The sequence below is a fragment of the Capricornis sumatraensis genome, chromosome 5 (genome assembly GCF_032405125.1).
Source record: "Capricornis sumatraensis isolate serow.1 chromosome 5, serow.2, whole genome shotgun sequence".
In the NCBI taxonomy this organism is placed as follows: Eukaryota; Metazoa; Chordata; class Mammalia; order Artiodactyla; family Bovidae; genus Capricornis; species Capricornis sumatraensis.
This window is the reverse complement of record NC_091073.1, coordinates 14195655-14215541: the sequence shown is the minus strand read 5'-3', so window position 1 is coordinate 14215541 and position 19887 is coordinate 14195655. Positions and strand designations below refer to the sequence as shown.

At 40.7% G+C, this 19887-nt stretch overlaps 1 protein-coding gene across 2 annotated transcripts in view; it reads right to left on the bottom strand.

Annotated features, from left to right (window-relative positions):
• Positions 1-43: 43 nt before the first annotated feature.
• Positions 44-19887, bottom strand: part of AKAP9 (A-kinase anchoring protein 9) — a 174369-nt gene continuing 154525 nt past the window's right edge. For both annotated transcript variants that reach the window (XM_068972558.1, XM_068972559.1), the window contains 13 exons: positions 18666-18810; positions 14326-14545; positions 13067-13217; positions 11035-11703; positions 10615-10820; positions 10206-10311; positions 8556-8738; positions 7102-7302; positions 6026-6258; positions 4088-4173; positions 2619-2748; positions 1642-1781; positions 44-523 (listed from right to left, as the gene is read on the bottom strand). In XM_068972558.1, the coding sequence (XP_068828659.1) occupies positions 489-523; positions 1642-1781; positions 2619-2748; positions 4088-4173; positions 6026-6258; positions 7102-7302; positions 8556-8738; positions 10206-10311; positions 10615-10820; positions 11035-11703; positions 13067-13217; positions 14326-14545; positions 18666-18810 (2505 nt within the window). In that variant the 3' untranslated portion in view covers positions 44-488. The remainder of the gene's footprint in view (positions 524-1641; positions 1782-2618; positions 2749-4087; positions 4174-6025; positions 6259-7101; positions 7303-8555; positions 8739-10205; positions 10312-10614; positions 10821-11034; positions 11704-13066; positions 13218-14325; positions 14546-18665; positions 18811-19887) is intronic.

Genomic DNA, 19887 nt, shown 5'->3' with positions numbered 1-19887 from the left:
TTTATTTCAGTACTTGACAAAATACCCCATAAAATTCAAAACTTCTACCATTATACAAAAATAGGTCTCTACAAGTGATATTATCTGTCTTCATCACCAGTAGCAAATATATTAGGCAGAAACATGTAACTTCAGTAGCCTTATAAGAAAAGTGCAGGACACCTCAAGCTACACATTCAACTGTATCATAATGCCAAAAGTTTAATCTTTTCACCCATTAGATAAATAACACAATGTTTATAATTTAATCATTTAAATTAGCATTCCACAAATATACATGTAATTGAATGATTATTGTGCATGAATACATACACAGTGCTTATATGTACAAATTCCAGTTTGTTTTCATGTGCTGGCAAGGGCTTTGTATACAATCATAAGCTGTGTTCGCATTGGTCCCATTGAATATCCACAATACAAAAGCACAAAAGAACCATTGATTTACAAAAGGAAATCTGTTTAAAATCAATTCATGATGTTTCAAAGGATTATCTTCTCATGCCAGCATGAAACTGAGTTGAACCTATAAGACAGGAACAGGATAGTCCAATGATTTCAGATCAGACTGTGACTTAGACTAACTAGTTCATGATGGGTAGAAGATTATTCCCTATCATTAAAAAAAAATGCTTTGTTTGCTCTTAAAGAAGTTTTATTCAAATTTGATTTTTTTAAAAAGAGATTTTGAATATATATATTCAAAAGCATCTGTGGCTGTCTCCATAGCATGCTAAGTGAGATTAACATTAAGATTTTCTGTAAAGTGCCCTGTGGGCTGAATGTTCTATACAACATTTTGCTCTTCAAAATCCTGTGAAATTTAGATGCTCAGACCAACGAAGTCCAGCTATGATAATAAGTTTCCTATAGCAACAAGTTGTTTGAGTTGGACAATTTCTTGTATGAAGAGATAAACTATTAAAAATAACCAGTGATGAGTCCTATCTATTTTGTAGGAATAGCAGAAAAAAGGGTCTCTAATAATAGTTATATATATATATATATATATATATATATAAAATATATGTGTGTCTGTGTGTATGAAAGTTGACCTAAAGGTCATTAAATTGAAATGATTGAAAACCTTTGAATCAGGAGTGAACTGAAGAGAGGGAAAGAGGTTTTTCTCACAATCCACTTCTAAGAATGAAATTTTTTGTGTGTTTTTGAGGAGAACAAATAAAAGGTCATCCTTACAGTCTTTGGACTGGGATGGGTTCCTTGCATCATACATAAGAGCAGACAAGGTCAGAACAAAGATTACAGCTGCACTAAGTGATTAAAGAACCCGTGTCTTCCTCTCGCCTCCCTATGCCTTATCTGCATGCTCAGAAATGACTGCTTTGGAACAAGCCCTCCAGCAGTCTCTGGAAGCTTCAGAGTATCTGCACATCGGTGCTCATCGTGCATCTCACCTAATCTTCTCAGTGAGACGAGCAGGGATTTTTTGGGGGAAGAGTGGGATCCAGGGTGATAAATCCTGTTTTGTCTTAAATTCCTAAAGTGTAGCCTGATAACTCATGCACTGAACTAGAAAATTTGATTAATAATGAGGAAAGTCAAAAGAATTTCAAAAAGAGAAAGAGTTCCAGGTCTATCTAGCACTGTGGTGCTGCCAATACTTGGTTAAGCTGAGGGTACCTGACTGTACAGTTCCAAGTCGTCTTTGCAGTGCCTCTAGCCGAGTGATATAATCTGTCAGGGCTCTGTCGGGATCATAATTCTGAAGCTGAGAACATGCTAAGGAACCAGGGTTTAAATCAGCTGGAAGGCCTGGGTACCTATGAGATTAAAAATATGAAGATGAATCCAGATTATCCAGAAACAATGCAAGTAACTTACCAACCTACCTCCACCCTGCCCTCAAAAGGCAGACTACATGTATACTCCCCAATCTATATGTATCCCCTCACCTCTGAGTCTGCCATGTGTTAAGGAAAAAACTTGTCAATAAATTCAAAGCAGTCACTAAGTCATCAAAAGAATGTCCAACACAACTGCTACTGCAGAGAACATCAATGAAGGCTGCATACGTATAAATGCATCTTGTCCTGCAAACTTCAGAGATTTTTTTTCATAATTCCAAAGACTCAATTTTAGTTAATGCCTTTCTTAATGTCTAGCCACAGCACATATACTGAATAATGCTTGATCAGCTCTGTTTCCTTTACCCCTGGAAACCAATTACAAATTCAAAAACTATTTTTGGTTCTGGGCATTAGCTTATGTAAACAATATATAACTAACGACATGTTTAGCTATTTCATTGCAAAGAAGTCAAAGACCCAACAGTGTTCTTCATTCTCTGTTATTAGGACTGATGCTGAAGCTGAAGCACCAATACTTTGGCCACCTGATGCAAAGAGCTGACTCACTGGAAAAGACCCTGATGCTGGGAAAGACTGCGGGGGGGGGCGGGCAGGAGGATAATGGGGTGACAGAGGATGAGGTGGTTGGATGGCATCACCAACTCAATGGACATGAGTTTGAGCAAACTCCAGGAGATAGTGGAGGACAGGGAAGCCTAGTGTGCTACAGTCTATGAAGTCACAAAGAGTTGGACATGACTTAGTGACTGAACAGTTACAACACTGGTATAGATTTTATCAAACTCTTACCTATTCTGAAACGGCAAAGGAGACCTTGGATAGTCCAGATCTGATCTTGAGCGGTACGCAGTATGTCTCGGTTCTCCATAGAGCTCCAGCCCGCCAGAAGAATGATAAAATGTGTCAGTCTTTTCTGCACCTAAAGTAATCCAAAATGTACCTTGTAAAGAAAAGAAAAATACCAAGCCCTTGAAAAATTTCTACAAAACAGATAAGGTTCAAAAGATTGCACTATACTACACTATCTCCTATTTATAATCATTTTCAATTATTCTTGCTACAGAAGAAATAGCAAGATAAATTGCTAGAGAAACAATAGTATAGCTAATTTTTTTTACCTTTGAACATTAGGATTTCTGATAATCTGGAACTATACCTCTAAGAAAAAATTTTACTTTCTTACTCTGAGTGAGGAGTGTCTAAGTGTGTGTGTTATGAGAAAAGGCAATGTGGATGAACAATATTAGACTGTTAGTGTTATTAAGTCCTTTCATCACTCTATTCTACTGACTTTCATTGGAAAAAACTGGAACCAAGACATACTAACTTACAACACAGAATTCATTACAGTTTAAATTTCAGCTGCTTCAGTATAAGGATGTGTGTGTGTGTGCTCAGTCATGTCTGACTCTTTGTGACCCTATGGACTGTAGCCCTCCAGGCTGCTCTGTCCATGGAATTCTCCAGGCAAGAATACTGGAGGGGGTTGCCATTCCCTTTCCCAGGGGATCTTCCTGACCCAGGGATTGAACTCGCATCTCCTGCATTAGTAGGGAGCTTCTTTACCACTGAGCCACCGGGATGCATGTTTCAAAAACACTTCATTTAGAATAATACCAAACCTATTTCTTCTGCCTCTGCACAGAAGATGAAAAGGTGGTTCACTACCAGTGCATGTCAGCTATGCTGTGTGTCTATAGCTCTGTGTGCTCCCCAGCTTCTGATCTCCTCCTTTTGCCTGAAATGCTGAAGCCCTAGTGTTTGAGTATAGAGAGAAGGAATTTTAACTTTTATATCACCTATTGGTAAACCCAGAAACCTGTTTAATATTGCTAAATTGTGAAAACTTCAAATTGAAACTTCCACATAATAGAGTAAGAGCAATCCTATCTCAAACCAGAACCTAAAATGCAGCTGAACAAAGAGTGGGCTCTGGAGCCGACTGCTAGGGCCACCATTTCCTACCGGTTAATTTGTTGCAAATGACAAAAGCTTTCTGTGCTTCAGTTTTTCATCCATAATTTCGCTTACGTCACAGAACTGTGAGAATACATGGAAAAGAGTGGGGCCTAGTGTGAACTAAGTGTGCCATAAAAATCAGCTCTTTTACTATTCTTCAGAACAGCAAGGTCCTCAGCTTTGTTAGTTATAAGGGCTCTGCCTTTGGACAACACAGGTCCCAGAACACATTACTTGGAAGGTATGCAGTAATTTTAGAGAAATCACCAACATAAGAAAAAATTCTATTTTGACTTCACCTGGATTCAATCCAAAGCCATCCCTGTTAATATTGATGGAACCAGAACTTGTGACTCGATGCCACCGTCGAACCAAAAATTTCATTCTAAAAAAGATTCCAATGGAAAATTTCACAGAACATCTATAGCGTAAAGAGTATAGACACACACTTTCTACAGAATTCAAGTCATACATTTAAATATTAATGCAGATCAAATTTCAATATAATCACATGGTTAGTATTTTGTAAATGTCCCCTGGTTTGTGATGAAACTAACTGAAACAGAGCAGGGCTTTTCCCGTGAGACACAGAGGGCTTCTGCTGCCAGGACCACGTTCTGGCTTTAGAGGAACACGGGACACAAAGAGAGGAAGAGCAAACGTAACAGAAAAGGGAAGCTGGACGGGCAAACAAAGGGTGAGGAAAAATGAAAAGAGGAGGAAAGCATGGAGCCCAAGGGCAGAGGAGATGGAAGGACAGCAGGAAGATCCTTAAGCTGGCAGTGAGAGCGAGTGGGGAAGCAGGGAGAGGAGTGAGGCCACGCAGTCAGGGATGAAATCCAGTGCTGGCTTCAAAAGGAACAGGGGTTGCTATGTCACAACTCAGCTGTAGCAAGTTGCTGCCTGCCCCATTCTGTCCCCAAGAGCTCATGGAGCACCAGTTTTGATTTCTTATTCCAACTAGTTTCAAGGCTCCGTTTTTAGGACAGTCAAAATACAACAAACATACGAGAGAAGAAGAAGAGACAGTGACAGTGTGAAGTCCTTCAACGGTAACTGGCTCTCAAGGAGCCTTCCCAAGTCCTTGAAACGGAGATGAACAGCTAACTCTTGTGACCTCTCACTTACTGCCTGGAGGTCCGTGCATATTGTCTGCCCAGGAGACAGTGAGCGGCCTTTGGCCTTCAAGGATTAAGTCTCTTTTCTTTGTCAACGCACCTCCCAGCACTTAACCCTGTATAGGCTGTACCAGGTAATGAAGGGAATGAAAGGAAGGAAGAAAGCTCTTTGCTTTCTCCAACCCTCTAATTCTTGTACCAGTGCTGAGAAATGTCAGAACCAGACAGGAAGCCATCTGGGAGACACGGTCTGCAGGCTGTAAGGTCCTGGCAGTGTGGAGGCCAGCTGAGAAGGGCCGTGAGGAGCTGAGAGATAGCACATGGTCCCCAGGACACAAAAACACTAATACCACCTCTTATTCTGCCTCTGTGGCCTTCTGAGGTACTTTTGAGTAACCTGAATACAATGGGATTGGATAGTACTTAAAAAAAATGTCCTTTGAGACTGTCTGCCTCCTACAGAAGTAAAGGGAGGGGCAGCAAGGACAAAGCATGAGGTGTCTGGGTGCATCCAGCCAGGTGAGAGGGCGGCGGGAGACTGGGTCGTCAGGGGAGTCAGAGTCTTGGCTCCACTTCAGCCACATACAGAGTGAGCACGGGAGTGCCTAGCTTGGAAGGGCCAGAAAAGGAGCAGCAAATGCCCCAGCAGAGCCCAACACAGACTCAGGCCAGGGATTTCTACAGTTGGGCTGCTGGAGGGGCTGTGGTGGTAGCGAAGAAAATGAAGCTATGTCAGCCGAGGTAACTTTTCAAAAAACAGTTTCCTCCCTTATGATCTCTTTCCTTTATACGTCTGAACTAGTTCATGGGCTTATTTAGATTAAAGAAAAAGAGAGAGAGGGACCACCCAGACCAGATATTCCAGCTGAGTCACTGGCTGGCTGCCTCTGGGAGGGCCCTTTCTGTAGGGTCTGTCTGATATGAGGTGAAGTTCCCCTCCCTTACTAGAGGATGAAAACCTGCACAGAGGGAGGCACGTTCCAGTGACGGCAAGTGACTCCTACTGGATGACGACAGGGCGCAGGAGGCAGAGCAGAGAGAGAGGTCGAAAAATAACCAAGTTTCTCAGAATGCGAAAATGCATTCTCTACTCAATGTCTTTTCTCTCGACTACCTCACCTGGAAATCGCCATGGACACTCTGACGGCTGACCGAAACCTGGTGAAGCCCTTTGGTCGGTTGGTGATCACCTCCAGGTCTGTGAAGGCCGGCTGTCCCCCCATGCGGGCCAGGAGGGCCAGGGTGGCCTCCTCACACTCCTGGAACCCACCCAGTAACAGAAGCAGGTATTTCTTCTGATAAATGAGAGCTTTCCGAAAGCTTTCTGCCCTTAGGTATTTGCCATAAATCCTCTGTGTTTAAAGGGAAGAAAAACAGAAGGACATTATTCAAACCGTTCTGCAGGGGAGGATAACCTAGACTTTATTTTTAAAAAGTAGCAGGAGTAGAACGGCTGGTACCCCATCACTGTTTTCTATTTTACCAGCAAAGTGAAAAGTAAAGCTAGACCTTGATCCTTCCACTTCCATTTAGTCCATGAATTTTAGCTCCTATTAGTCGTATTTAATGTAAATATTTTTGTCTCAGCCAAAAACAGTCTAAAGCTTTTAGAGTACAGAGTATAATAATACAGAGCTACTTTTATTATTACCACATTTAACTTTTTCAATGTTAATATTTTCTATCTCTTTAAAAGTCATAAACTTACATTCACACCATAGTTGGAATAAATATTACAAACATTTTCTTTTTTCTGATTTTAAGTTAACTGATTAAGGTAGTTGGATTATTAATACAGTATTCATTATGAGTCATAAGAGATGCTATTTAGAGGGCTTACCATTACCGAGCATGATCCTCTAATATTGACAGTAGTAGAGCTCCTATATGGAACTGAAAAGCTAACTTCCTGTTGGTCTACTAGGGATGAGACTGTGGGAATGGGGACCATGAGCTCAGGGTGCTGCTTCTGTGACCTCTGTGAGCTTAATCTGGTCCCAATCCTGGGCATGCTTTACCACAGGTTTTTTGTGACTAGCTAGAGACCTCATTCAGGGCAGACTGAGACACCCGGAGAAACCACCTCAGTGTGGCCTAAAATTCTTTAGCCTGACCATTAGGGTTAGTGAGAGACGAAGTTAGGCAAAAGCAGAGGACCGACGTCAGGGTATGCTTAGCTGGAGGATGTCCCCTACCTTTATAGTGGCATGCTCGGAATCAGGGCTCAGATTCTGAAGTAAAGCTTCATTCCTCAGCTCAGCTTTTAGTTTGTACACTTCAGCTTCTGCCCTCTTCAAGGATTTCTGGAGAGCCAGTTTTTCTCTGTTCCAGACTTCTTTTTCTGAGGTGATGATGGCTTCAATGTTGGGGCCACCACTGAGTGAAAACCTGGAAGACTGCAGAGGCCAGAGCCTACTTATGTGGTTTTAAAGAACAAGTCTCTGAGGAAAAATCTGAATTTAACTTATTAAAGGTATCCCTATGGGAGATACAGAGTAGTATTCAGCTTTCCAACTTCAGATGGAGAAGTTCAAAGCCAATCTCAACTGACATCAGGAGGCTCGGATGGTAAAGAATATGCCTGCACTGCTAGAGATCTGGGTTCAGTCCCTGAGTCAGGAAGATCCCCTGAGACAGGAATGGCAACTGCAGTATTCTTGCCTGAAGAATCCCATGGACAGAGGAGCTTGGAGGGCTACAGTCCATGGGGTTGCAAAGATGTGAACTCGACAGACTGACTAATAGAATAACATTAACTCTTAAGTTTATGGCCTTGCTGAGGAGATTAACTTTACAACTAAAAGTCCCTATGAAAGCCTGGACCCAGAGATGTTTAGATTAGTAGAGTACTCAACTAAAAAAGTCCACAGTCTTTTCTTTTTGGCTGCACCATAGGGCTTGAGAGATCTTAAGTTTCCTGACCAGGGACTGAACCTGGGCATGGCACTGAAAGCACTGAGGCCTAACCACTAGACTGCCACAGAATTCTTTCTGTTGGTTTTTGGGGGTAGACCTTCAAAATGGACCATCTGGGTCCAAATGCCAAGCCTGTTCCAAAAGCAGTACACTGGAAAAGGTGGCGGGGGGGTGGGGGAGGGACCAGCATGTACACAGGGAAGCGGGTCTCTGCAGAAGCTGTGTGGATGTGTGACCGTGTGTCTGACCACAAAGCCAGCCTTACAGGTCTTTCCTGTCTTCATACTGATGCTAACAGAGCTGACAGGTTAGTATTTTATAGTTCTTAAATGGGAAAAATGTAAATAAATTCCCGAAGTAGTTTATTAGACTGAAATCCACAATGTAAGAGCATTTTCACTTGAGTTGTGAACACAACGAGTGATAAATAATCGACAAGAACAGGAAGAACACACATTTGAACACCTCTTCACGTGTGTCTGCAACTGGCCCATGGGTAGGAACTTCCCGGCTTTGAAGATAAATGTGTCTTGGTTTGTCTACTGACCTCAGTTCTCTCATGTGCAAGGCTGGGTATGGATTAGACATTCTGAACATATACAGCCCAGAATCTGGCAGAAAAGATACCCAATCAGTCACTCAATAAACAGCTACTATGATTCCTATACAATTTTCTAATGATCCTACTACACATCAGATGCGAAGTATGCAGCCATGATAAAAACAGACGTACGTAATCTCTGCCATCTCCTGCCTGTCGATACCACCTGATCTGCTCCTCCAGCTTCATGATCATGTTTCTTAAATCATTCTTTTCTTCAGTCAGGTGGCTGATATGTCCCGTTAGCTCAGTGTTTTGTCTCAGTAGTCTTTCAGTTAATGAGCCACAAGAAGCACCTGGGGACATTAAGGTAGGCTAAAAAACAAAACAGCATAAGGTCATACAAGCACAAATGTTTACGAATAATGCAGATAAAATGTGAACTCACCGAGAACAACAGATTTCATGAAAAACCATGGCTTGTGCTGAGTCTTTAATAATAACCAGGACCTCACCAGGGAGGAAAGAAGGGCATATTAAGTAGATACAACAGCAAGTGTAAAGGTACAAGGCTTGAGTGAGTGTGTTACCTTTAAGGAGTTACAGACATGCTTATTAAGACTAACCGTAAAGGCTGCTTTCATTATACAGATGACAGACCTAGATGTAGGTAGTGAGGAGTAATGAAAGGCTTAAGGCTGGAACATGCCATAAACAAAATTTATGTGTGACAAAGAATCCTTCGACAGTACTCTGCAAAGTAAAGTATATTAGAAAAGAAAGACTGTGTCGCCAAACTGTGACAATCAGGAAGTTATTGCCCATAGTCTAGGTGAGGAATGCTGAAGGCCTGAATGCAGGCAATGACTGAAGGCACAGGGACAGACATTTAGGAGCCAGAAGGAACAGACCCTAGTGACTGCTTGGGTGTGCACGTAAGAGCAAAGGAAAGTGATCTGTGCTGACTTTTAACTCTATCCCAAGTGATACCATGACCAGAAATGCGGGATTAGGACCGGAAGGAGGAAAGGAAGACGATGCTCAGTCTGGTCTGTGCCTGTGAGGTTCCTAAAGAGGTCACCACGGGGTATGTTTCCCTAAGGAAAGGTGTTGCGTAAATAACTGAAAATATAAACCTGGAACACAGGACAAAGATCTTGACTAGAACCACAGTCCACAAGAAGATAAGCTACATAAGGGCAAGATCCTTATCAGATTTGTTCATCGTAGCCTCAGAACCCAATATAGTACCTGGCACGTACTAGGTGCCCAATGTAAGTATTTGTTCAATAATTAAGTCTACTGAGAATTCAGGCTTTGGGAATGAATGAGCTTTCACATTAAGAGGACAACAATGGACGAGCATAGGAAGAAGAGGAACTCTTGAAGGTGAATGACGAAAGAAATGGAAGAAATGAGAGAATATTAACACAAAAGGTAAGGAAAGAGGATATTTTAAATGGAAGAGGTCAAAAGTATCAAATGCTACAAAGAAGCCAAGAACTACAGGGACTGAACAGATTCACCGCGTGAGTTAACCGAGTGCACTGGCAGCATCCCGAGCATGGTCTCACTGAGCGCTGCAGATAAAGGCAGCCTACTGCTGCGAGGAACTTCAGAATGTAAGTAAGAGGCCACCACAATTTCTCAATAATGATAATACTGCTTCCCCTCAAACTTTCACTATCTTCTGCTGGGGTAAGGCAAACGTTACTAATATTTTAAATAAATGAAATGATAAAAACTCTTTTAAAAAATGCAGTGTCAGTATCAAACGATCCGTGTAATTTCCATCATAGCTTTGCTCTCGATACTTTAAAAAGTGTTTTTAAAAAGTCTTACCTCTTCTCCTGGCTGGTCAGTTAATTTTTGTAGTTGTAAAATAATTCTATCAATATTTTCCTGAACCCAAACAAAATCATCATCATCTGCTGTTTCAAACTGTAGTCTTCAAAAAAGAAAAAAAGGGCAAAAAGTCAAAACATATCAACTCAAGGAGCTGTGTTCCTAACACAAACATTGCCAGTCAGGCAACACTACTTTACCTCTTTTTTCTCCTTTACATAAGTGTTCTCTTTGCCTGAGTCAGGGTGTTATGAGAATTATTTTCAGGTATATGAGTTCTGTTAAAGATCACCTTCTAATGTAAACATGCATTAACTTTAAAATTTCACTAGCTACTAGTGAGGGACAGACTCTGCCCAGCTTGCCTAAGAATGCCATTTCCAAAAGCTAGCCAGAAAATTCTAACCTATTGGAGGCTTTCTGGGCTAGATGCTGTAGTTTTGAAGCCACACACTGAAGTTTTTGTCTGATTATTTCCAATTCATGATTATAGCCAGTTCCTCCTCCATTCATTTCAATCATTTTAGGATAGCTTGATTCCTTTGTCTCTTCCATTTTCTGCTGAAGAACCCAATTTCTGGTTCGATCATTGGTTAAACTCCATGTGGTTGGCTAGAAATTTTGGACAGAAAAAGAAAAATGAAAATTGTACCACAAATAGCACATCACATTCTTTCTTAAGGGAACATAATTACTGTTTATATTCCAAATAGACCTCTATAGATTTATAAATGATTGTACATCATTTAATCCAGTATCAAAATTATATGATCACAGGACTACAATAGTCTTCTAAAAGATATTTTAAAACAAAATGTCAATTTACCTCATTAAGATTCTGATACAGAATTCTTCTACTTTCTCGTTTTTCTTCTCGTTCTCGTTCTTGCTTCTGGAATTCCTGCATAATTCCTTGCAGTCGTTTTCCTTCCAGGTCTAGCTTATAAACTTGCTGCCTTTTCTCTTCCAGTTGGCGCTGAAGGTCTTCCACCTTGGACTGAAGCTCATGCATTTTCTTCTGTCCCTCTGTGTTGGCCTCCTGTTCTGTCTGCAGCGTCTTTCTGTGAACCTGCCTATCCTTTTCCATTTGCTGTCTTGTTTGCAAAGAATCCAGTTTATATTTCTCAGTCTCATTTAACAGTTCTACGATACGACTGTGTTTCTCCTCTAGCTGCTTTTGAAGCTCCTTAAGGAGGTCCTCTGAGGGTAAGCATGGCCGGGGCTGCCCACCGTCATCGCTGCTCTGCAGCTGTGCATGCAATTCCCGCTCCCGATCCAGGGTACTACTCATTTCCCGAATCCGAACTTTCTCGGATTCAAGAAGCACCTGAAGCTCTAAGTTGCGGCCTCGTTCTTCGGCTAGCTGGGCATCGTATAGCACCCTTTGTGATTCTATCTTCTGCTGTGATTCATTCAGTTGTTGTCTCTGTTGTTCCAAAAGTTGACTCAGTTGGATATTTCTTTGTTTCTGACCCTCAAGTGAAAACTTCAGATCCTTGTAGGAGAAAGGTGAATTTGAGAATTTGTTCATGTTAATATTAGTAAAAATACTTCATAAGTATACAATTGTGCCCTTATGCTTTTATTAATACTAAGTTGGTAGTATTTGGTAAAAGAACTGACAACCATTTTGCTAACTTATATCTTCAGTAGTTAGAGTGTAAAATTATTTGGGCAGCCAGTTGATGTTCATCAAACAATATCAACAAAAGAGAGTTAAGCTAAATAACACTTTCTCTCCCAACATTAATCATATCTGGTTAAGGAATATGCAGCAGATTAATAATCTTTAAAAATAAAAGTATTTATCATATAATGTGATGGGAGTTCCTGAAACTCCTTGAATTTTCCCATGCATTACCACATAACTAAAAATAATTGGGCTTATGGAGAAGGCCGGGGGACAAACTACTCAAACGCTATAAACATCTATGATGATAAAAATATTGATAACTGAAGAAATAAAAGTCCTTGCTAGGCAGAAAGCTCACAATGCCTGGTGGCTACCATGGTGGACCCTAGGGGGGAAAAAAAAAAAAACAAATGTAGCAGGGCAGAAATTCTGGTTAGGCTTTCCAGGTGGCGCCAGTGGTATGGATCCGCCTGGCAATGCAGGAAACACAAGAGACATGGGTCTGAATCTTGGGTCAGAAGATCCCTGGAGTAGGAAATGGCAACCCACTCCCGTATTCTTCCCAGGGAAATCGCACGGACAGAGGAGCCTGGCAGGCTACTGCGGATGGGCTCGCGAACAGCTGGACACAACTGAGTCACTGCGCACAGAGAAATTCTGGCTGCATAGTTTTTTTTAGCACAGAGCTAGCAAATACTGGCCTTATGCAGACAGAAGGTCTCAAGGGAAACTCTGAAAACGGAACTGCATGTAGTATGACCTGCTGTCAGCTGTGCGAGGCTGGGGTGTGCCTCTCTGGGAGAGAGCCCAGCATCAAGGGCTTCACTGCAAGTTTTCATAACATACAGTAGCAAGGGCTCTTGCTCCCAGAAAAGTACCACTGCTCTCCTTTCCTAGGAGAAAACAGGAACTGAAACCACTTCTGGGCTAAAAAGATACGACTGCCGTGTTTATCAAATTGTATATATGCTAATTCAAATTCCTAAAACACATGCTGTAGCAGAAGAGTCTCTATGCATCCTTGCGTGTAGAAGAAGAAAAAAAGGATCATACCATTAACAATTTCTAGTAATACTTTAGATAACATCGTAAGAATATTCAACACATAGTAAACAATTTATTCCACCTGATAAAGAGTGTAAGGCAGACACTGTAGGAAGAGGAACGTCTCTCTTCTATCACTGTGGATTCTTTCACAGACATTTACAGATACAGAAAACAGTACCTCAAGTTCTTCTTTGTCCCGCTCTTCACTGCGTCCCTGCTTGGCTTTCTCTTTCTCCAAAGCCCACTGGAGCTCTCTGGATTTCTTCTGTTCACTGGCTAACGTGTCATTAAGCAAATGAACTTCATCTGTTTTATCTTTAACTTCCAACCTAAATGAGAGAGACAAATGAACCGTCATAAAACTACGCTGACCAAGTATCTATTCAGAGAGAGAGAACAGCATCCACGGAAACGTGGTGGCATACTGTAAGTGAAGTGAAGTCGCTTGGTCGTGTCCGACTCTGTGTGGCCCCGTGGAATGTGCCTGCCAGGGCCCTCCATCCATGGGATTTTCCAGGCAAGGGAACTGGAGTGGGGTGCCATTGCCTTCTCCATGTTATAAACTAATAGAAAAACATATACCATATCAAGATTCAAGATTTTTCACTGTGGTTCACTTCCAATTAACTGTTTCTAGTAATACAACTATTAGTTATTATTTACCATTGTAAACAATTTAATGTTTGGAATGGAATAAGGATTTCCATTAACTTTTACTGAACATAATAACCATTTGTGTGTGTGTGAAAAAGTTCAAAATAATGACTATACTTATAATGTGCCTGTGGCAAGCAGAATATCACAGTATTTACATCAACAAATTTATCCTTCTTAAAAGCATTATCTTTCTAAAATTTTGCATATTTTACCTAACTAGACCATGAATTCCATTGAGATCATAAATATCATTTCACATTACTTGATGGTAAAATGAAGATCAAATTGATGCATCTTATACAACAACCAGTCTCAAACAGAACTGAAGCCATGGAGAGAATATGCCAATACCTAATCCTCAATTTATCATTTAGAAAAATCTGTAGTGTTTCCTTTCCACTGTAGTTTTTTGTAAAAATAACGGCTCCATGGTATTTAAACATAATATATAATGTCATATTTTTGTAAGATCTGCACAGTGTCTGTGACACAATTATTCCAAGTCCTTCACTAATAATGAAGTCCTTCACTAATAATGGCTTTCCTGGTGGCTCAGACGGTAAAGTGCCTGCCTGCAGTGCAGGAGACCCGGGTTCAATCCCTGGGTTGGGAAGATCCCCTGGAGAAGGAAATGGCAACCCACCCCGGTACTCTTGCCTGGGAAATCCCACGGACAGAGGAGCCTAGTAGGCTACAGTCCATGGGGTTGCAGAGAGTCGGACACGACTGAGCAGCTTCACTTTTCGCTAATACAGGTTTGCATCAGGAAGTCTGGCGCACCTGAATGCCTCTAACTCCTTGAGGTGCTTGTGCTGAGCCTTCAGTGTTGTTTCTAGCTCCAGTTTAGTCTGTGCGAGCTCGCTTTTCAGCTCGGCAACCACCATCTTCTCAGAGCTCAGCTGCTCCTGCAGCTCTGTCGCTCTGTCCTTCACACTGCCGAGCTCCACCTGCATCTCCAGCATCTGAGACTGCTTCTGCTGCATGTTATAGTCGAAGAGTTCTACACGAAAAAATGTTAGTATTTAGAATACGATCCAGCAGCTGGTACTTTGTTTACAAATACTCTGTTGACAATAACGGATGTGTTATTTAGGAGATTACTACAAAGCAAATATGAAATGATTACAGCCTGTGAAGTTAGCAATTTATATAAATACATGAATATGTAGATTTTCCTCATAGTGCTAAATCCTCAAGATTTCAGAACTATGAACATATAAAGATGATAAAAGTTTAACAGAATTCATTACTGGATACAAGACTTGAAATAAGCAAAAAGACTTAATACCATAAATAGGAACTTGTATTTGTTCATTCAGAATTTCGATGGCTCACACAAAAACATTCCAAGTTTCTGACAGCCGAAGTACTGGTGACTCCGATCACAATGATCAGCAACGCCTGCTGGTTTTGCTCAGCCCTCCTCCACAGCAGTCCCTAGGAACTTCATTGTAACAGAAGAGGGAAGGCCAAAGGCCAACCTGGATTCTGGTTTTGTCTTTAAAAACAGACCAAATCCTTTCTACATGTGTATTGCAAGAAAACATAGTAAAATATTTAAATCTCTAAGTGGAAAAAAGTTATTAATGAAATATTTATCAGGATCCATCTTTATAAAAGATATAAACTTATGTACATATGCACAATGAAAAGGTCTGAAGACATATTTCCTGGGTGTTAACAGTCATTTATTTCAGGATTTAGGAGATTCCAGGGTGATTTTTACTCTGTTTTTTGTTTCTCTGCTCTACCATAAACGTATTTCTATTTATTTTTGGCTGTGCTGGGTCTCTGTTGCTATGCGGCCCTTTTCTCTAGGTGTGGTGCTCAGGTTTCTCATTGCCGTGGCTTCTCCTGCTGCAGAGCACGGTCTCCAGGCTCGGGGGCTTCAGTCAACGTGCTCCCAGGTTCCAGAGCACACAGGCTTAGCTGCTCTGAGGCATGTGGGACCTTCCTGGACCAGGGATCAAACCTGTGTTCCCTGCACTGGCAGGCCGATTTCTTACCACTGAGCCACAGGCGAAGCCCTACCATAAGTGTATTTTTAACTTAAAACAATTTTATCAAAGCTCAGCAGCTCCTAATAGAAGTCATATTACTGGTGTCAGGAGATAGGAATAACACTGACTTTAGACTATTCATGTTAATTTAAGCTTTTGAAACTATTTCTTAGGGAGTAGAGTCTCAGGATTTATATATATAAATATGTATATATGTGATAGTAACTAAGCTTTCAACGGGGCTCTATTTATTTAAATGAAGTAATAGCAATAAATTCTCTAAAAATAATCTTCAATTAATCCTATGTCTAAACATGAGGAATATATTTAACTTGTGGCCTTATTACACCTATTTTATCTAAAATATTTTAAGATATTTAAATTCTTCAGCTTTTCAATGACAAATGTGAGACTGATATAAATTTCAAAATAGGTAAAAGTATAGGTGTTTCTACCTTTATATTAAACCAAAATGAAAACAAAGATATGTACTCTCACTACATATGATGAAAATTCAAATTTCACTTTAATTTCTAATGATTTTGAGTGAAATCAGCTCTAATGAACAGATACTCCTCTTGAAAAGTGAAGAAAAGATCTGAACAAGCACATCACAATAGCACAAATCCAGCTAACCAATAATCATATGACAAATTTAGAGAAATGTAAATTAAAACCATAATAGCAATCCACTGCATGCTCACTAGATGGGCAAGCAATTAAGGGCTGACATCATCAACTTTTGGCAAAAATGTCAAGCAACAGAACTTTCTAGAACTATACTGCTAGAAAGTGCACAAATTGATATGACCGTGTTGGTAAAGAGTCTGGAACTATCTAATAAATCTGAAGATAAACATTCTATGACCTAGCAATATACGTATCCAGAAGATTCATGCAAGAATGCATCAGAAACACAGCATAACAATGTGCTGAACAGTATTGAATTCAATAGCCAGAAAGTAGAAATAACCTCAATGTTCAACCACAAAATGAATATATAAATTGATATATATTGTGAAGTAGTCACACATTCTATATAGTAACAAAAATGAACTAGAGATAAAGGTAACTCAGAAGAATGTTATAGAAAGGTGAAAGGGGTAAGACACAAAATATATCAGAGTGATAAAAAGTTTAAGAGCAGGAAATACTGTACACTTATGTGGTTTAGGAATGTATAAAAAGGCAGTTAAAAAGGCAGGATAATGGTTACCTCTAGAGTACCACAGAGGAACATGTGTTCTCTATCACTACAGAGTAACAGAAGCAGGCTTCTGGAACAGTTGATATGGGTGAGGTTTCCACAGGAACTCATTTCAGAGTGTTTATACTGTATATTTTTTTCATTTTGTACTTTTCTATATATATGTTACAGTTTGCACATACAAAAAAGGTATTAAAAAAGAAATGGTTACTTCCATTGAGGATTTCTTTTTCTTTTAGGTTATCCTCACACAAAGCTTCAAAACAAAGAAAGATAATGAGCTTAATAACTAAACAACCTGATCAAGGCAATGCCTGCTCATTTTAAACTAAAATTAAATATATCTGTTTATATGGGCTTCTCAGGTGATTCAGCAGTAAAGAATCTGCCTGCCAGTGCAGGAGATGTGGGTTCGATCCCTGGGTAGGGAAAATCCCCTGGAGAAGGAAATGGCAACCCATCCCAATATTCTTGTCTGGAGAATCCCATGGACAGAGGAGGCTGGTGGGTTATAGTATATGAGGTCCCAAAAGAGTTGGACAGCAACTAAATAACAACAATCTGTCTACATGTCAGAAAATTTCTGTCTCTTGGATTAAAGTATTCTGTAAGAGTTACCATCATTCTCTCTTCATACGTAGCTGTTGCTGCTGCTGCTGCTAAGTTGCTTTGGTCGTGTCCGACTCTGTGCGACCCCATAGACAGCAGCCCACCAGGCTCCCCCGACCCTGGCATTCTCCAGGCAAGAACACTGGAGTGGGTTGCCACTGCCTTCTCCAATGCATGTAAGTGAAAAGTGAAAGTGAAGTCGCTCAGTCGTGTCGAACTCTTTGCGACCCCATGGACTGCAGCCTACCAGGCTCCTCCACCCGTGGGATTTTCCAGGCAAGAGTACTGGAGTGGGGTGCCACTGCCATACACAGCTAGCTAAAGTTAATTTCAACTTCTGTAGAAGATAAAGGGCTTCCCTGTTGGCTCAGACGATAAAGAATCCGCCTGCAATGTGTAAGACTTGGGTTTGATCCCTGGGTTGGGAAGATCCCCTGGAGAAGGGAACGGTTACCCACTCCAGTATTCTTGCCTGGAGAATCTCAAGGACAGAGGAGGCTGGTGGGCTACAGTCCGTGGGGTACAAAGAGTTGGATACAACTGAGGAACTTTCACTCAGCCATAAGAGATAAAAGCAAAGTCCTCTGCTATTTTAAAGCACGTCCTTACCAGCCTGTTTGGCGCACATAGCATTTCTTCTCTTGCGACTGAGCAATAAACTCCCTTACTTCCACCACTGCCGTACATGCCAAGTCACTTAAATCATGTCTGACTCTTTGCAACCTCATGAACTGTAGCCCTCTATGCTCCTCTGTCAAGGGGATTCTCCAGGCAAGAACACTGGAGTGGGTGGCCATGCCCTCCTACAGGGGACCTTCCCGACCCAGGGATTGAACCCGAGTCTCTCAAATCTGCTGCACTGGCAGGCAGGTTCTTTACCACTAGCATTCACCACCACCACCTCCTCCCAATTTCAAGAACTATCGCTTTTTTTTTTTTAAGATGGAGCAATAAGCTTAGATGGCATAGCATAACTGAGCATTTTTTATCTCATTCCCAGAGCTGAGTATGAGTTTTTGCCTGGCTAGAAAACCCTAATGTAAACAAATATATTTCAATTCTAAAAAATATTTTAAGTATTATACATGTGTGTTCTATATATCTTTTATACATATATCTTAAAACAAACTGGAGACCTCTTTAATCCCTAGAGTAATTAATGCAAATTAACATATTGATAGGAGAATGAGGAAAAAATGTGACTAAGAAGAAATGTGTTTTAACTGAATAATAACAAGGGAAACCAAATGAAACAGCTTCTTTCACCCATTTATGTCACCATATGAGCCTGTCCTATAGTATACCTTGGCTTGGCTGATCAATCTCTTGCTCTCTTTTCAGAGTCGTTTTCTTAATATTCATTTGAGCATGCAGTGCTTGAATTTCAGCTAACAAACTCCTTCTGTCTGCTTTTTGGAGGCACTCCATAGCTGCTTGATATTCAATACACTGTTTAAAAAAAAAGTCAAGAGGGTTGTAAAGATAATAACATTAAAAACCAGGAAGTCTGAAGAAGTATGACATGCTAAAATTTTGGGAGAAGTTATTAATTTTCTCTTCCTGATCATTAGGATTTACTTTTCAGATTATTAGTCTTTGCATTTATTTCAAAAATCTTTAAACACACGATAAAATATGATGAATAATATACTTATTACTTAGCACATGTACTTAGCCCAAGAAATAGCCCCTATACAGCTGAAGTCCCTTGGGTACAAGTCTGTGAACACACCCTCCCCTGCACTATCTGCTCAAGAAACAACTAGGTTCTAAGTCTGGTGTTACTTTCATGCACTCTGTATAATACATTATATACACACACACCCCCTAAAATATATACAGCTCTGTCTTACATGTTTTAAAATTTTATATAAATGGCATCATACTGTATTCATTTTTGCTTTTTTCACTGGATACATTGGTGAACCATCCTGGCTGACACACACAGCTCTACTTCACACTCATTTCAGTGTCATATAGTATTGCCTGGTATGAATAATATAGCACATTTTATTTGAGCATCTTTTCATATATTTATTGGATACTCTTTTCTTTCTTTCATGAGCACATACTTTAACACCTGTCCATTTTTCCACTGACTGTTCTATTCTCATTTAGTTCAGTTCAGTCGCTCAGTCATGTTCGACTCTTTGTGACCCCATGAATTGCAACACGCCAGGCCTCCCTGTCCATCACCATCTCCCGGAGTTCACTCAGACTCGCGTCCATCGAGTCAGTGATGCCATCCAGCCATCTCATCCTCGGTCGTCCCCTTCTCCTCCTGCCCCCAATCCCTCCCAGCATCAGGGTCTTTTCCAATGAGTCAACTCTTCGCATGAGGTGGCCAAAGTACTGGAGTTTCAGCTTCAGCATCATTCCTTCCAAAGATCACCCAGGACTGATCTCCTTCAGAATGGACTGGTTGGATCTCCTTGCAGTCCAAGGGACTCTCAAGAGTCTTCTCCAACACCACAGTTCAAAAGCATCAATTCTTCAGCACTCAGCCTTCTTCACAGTCCAACTCTT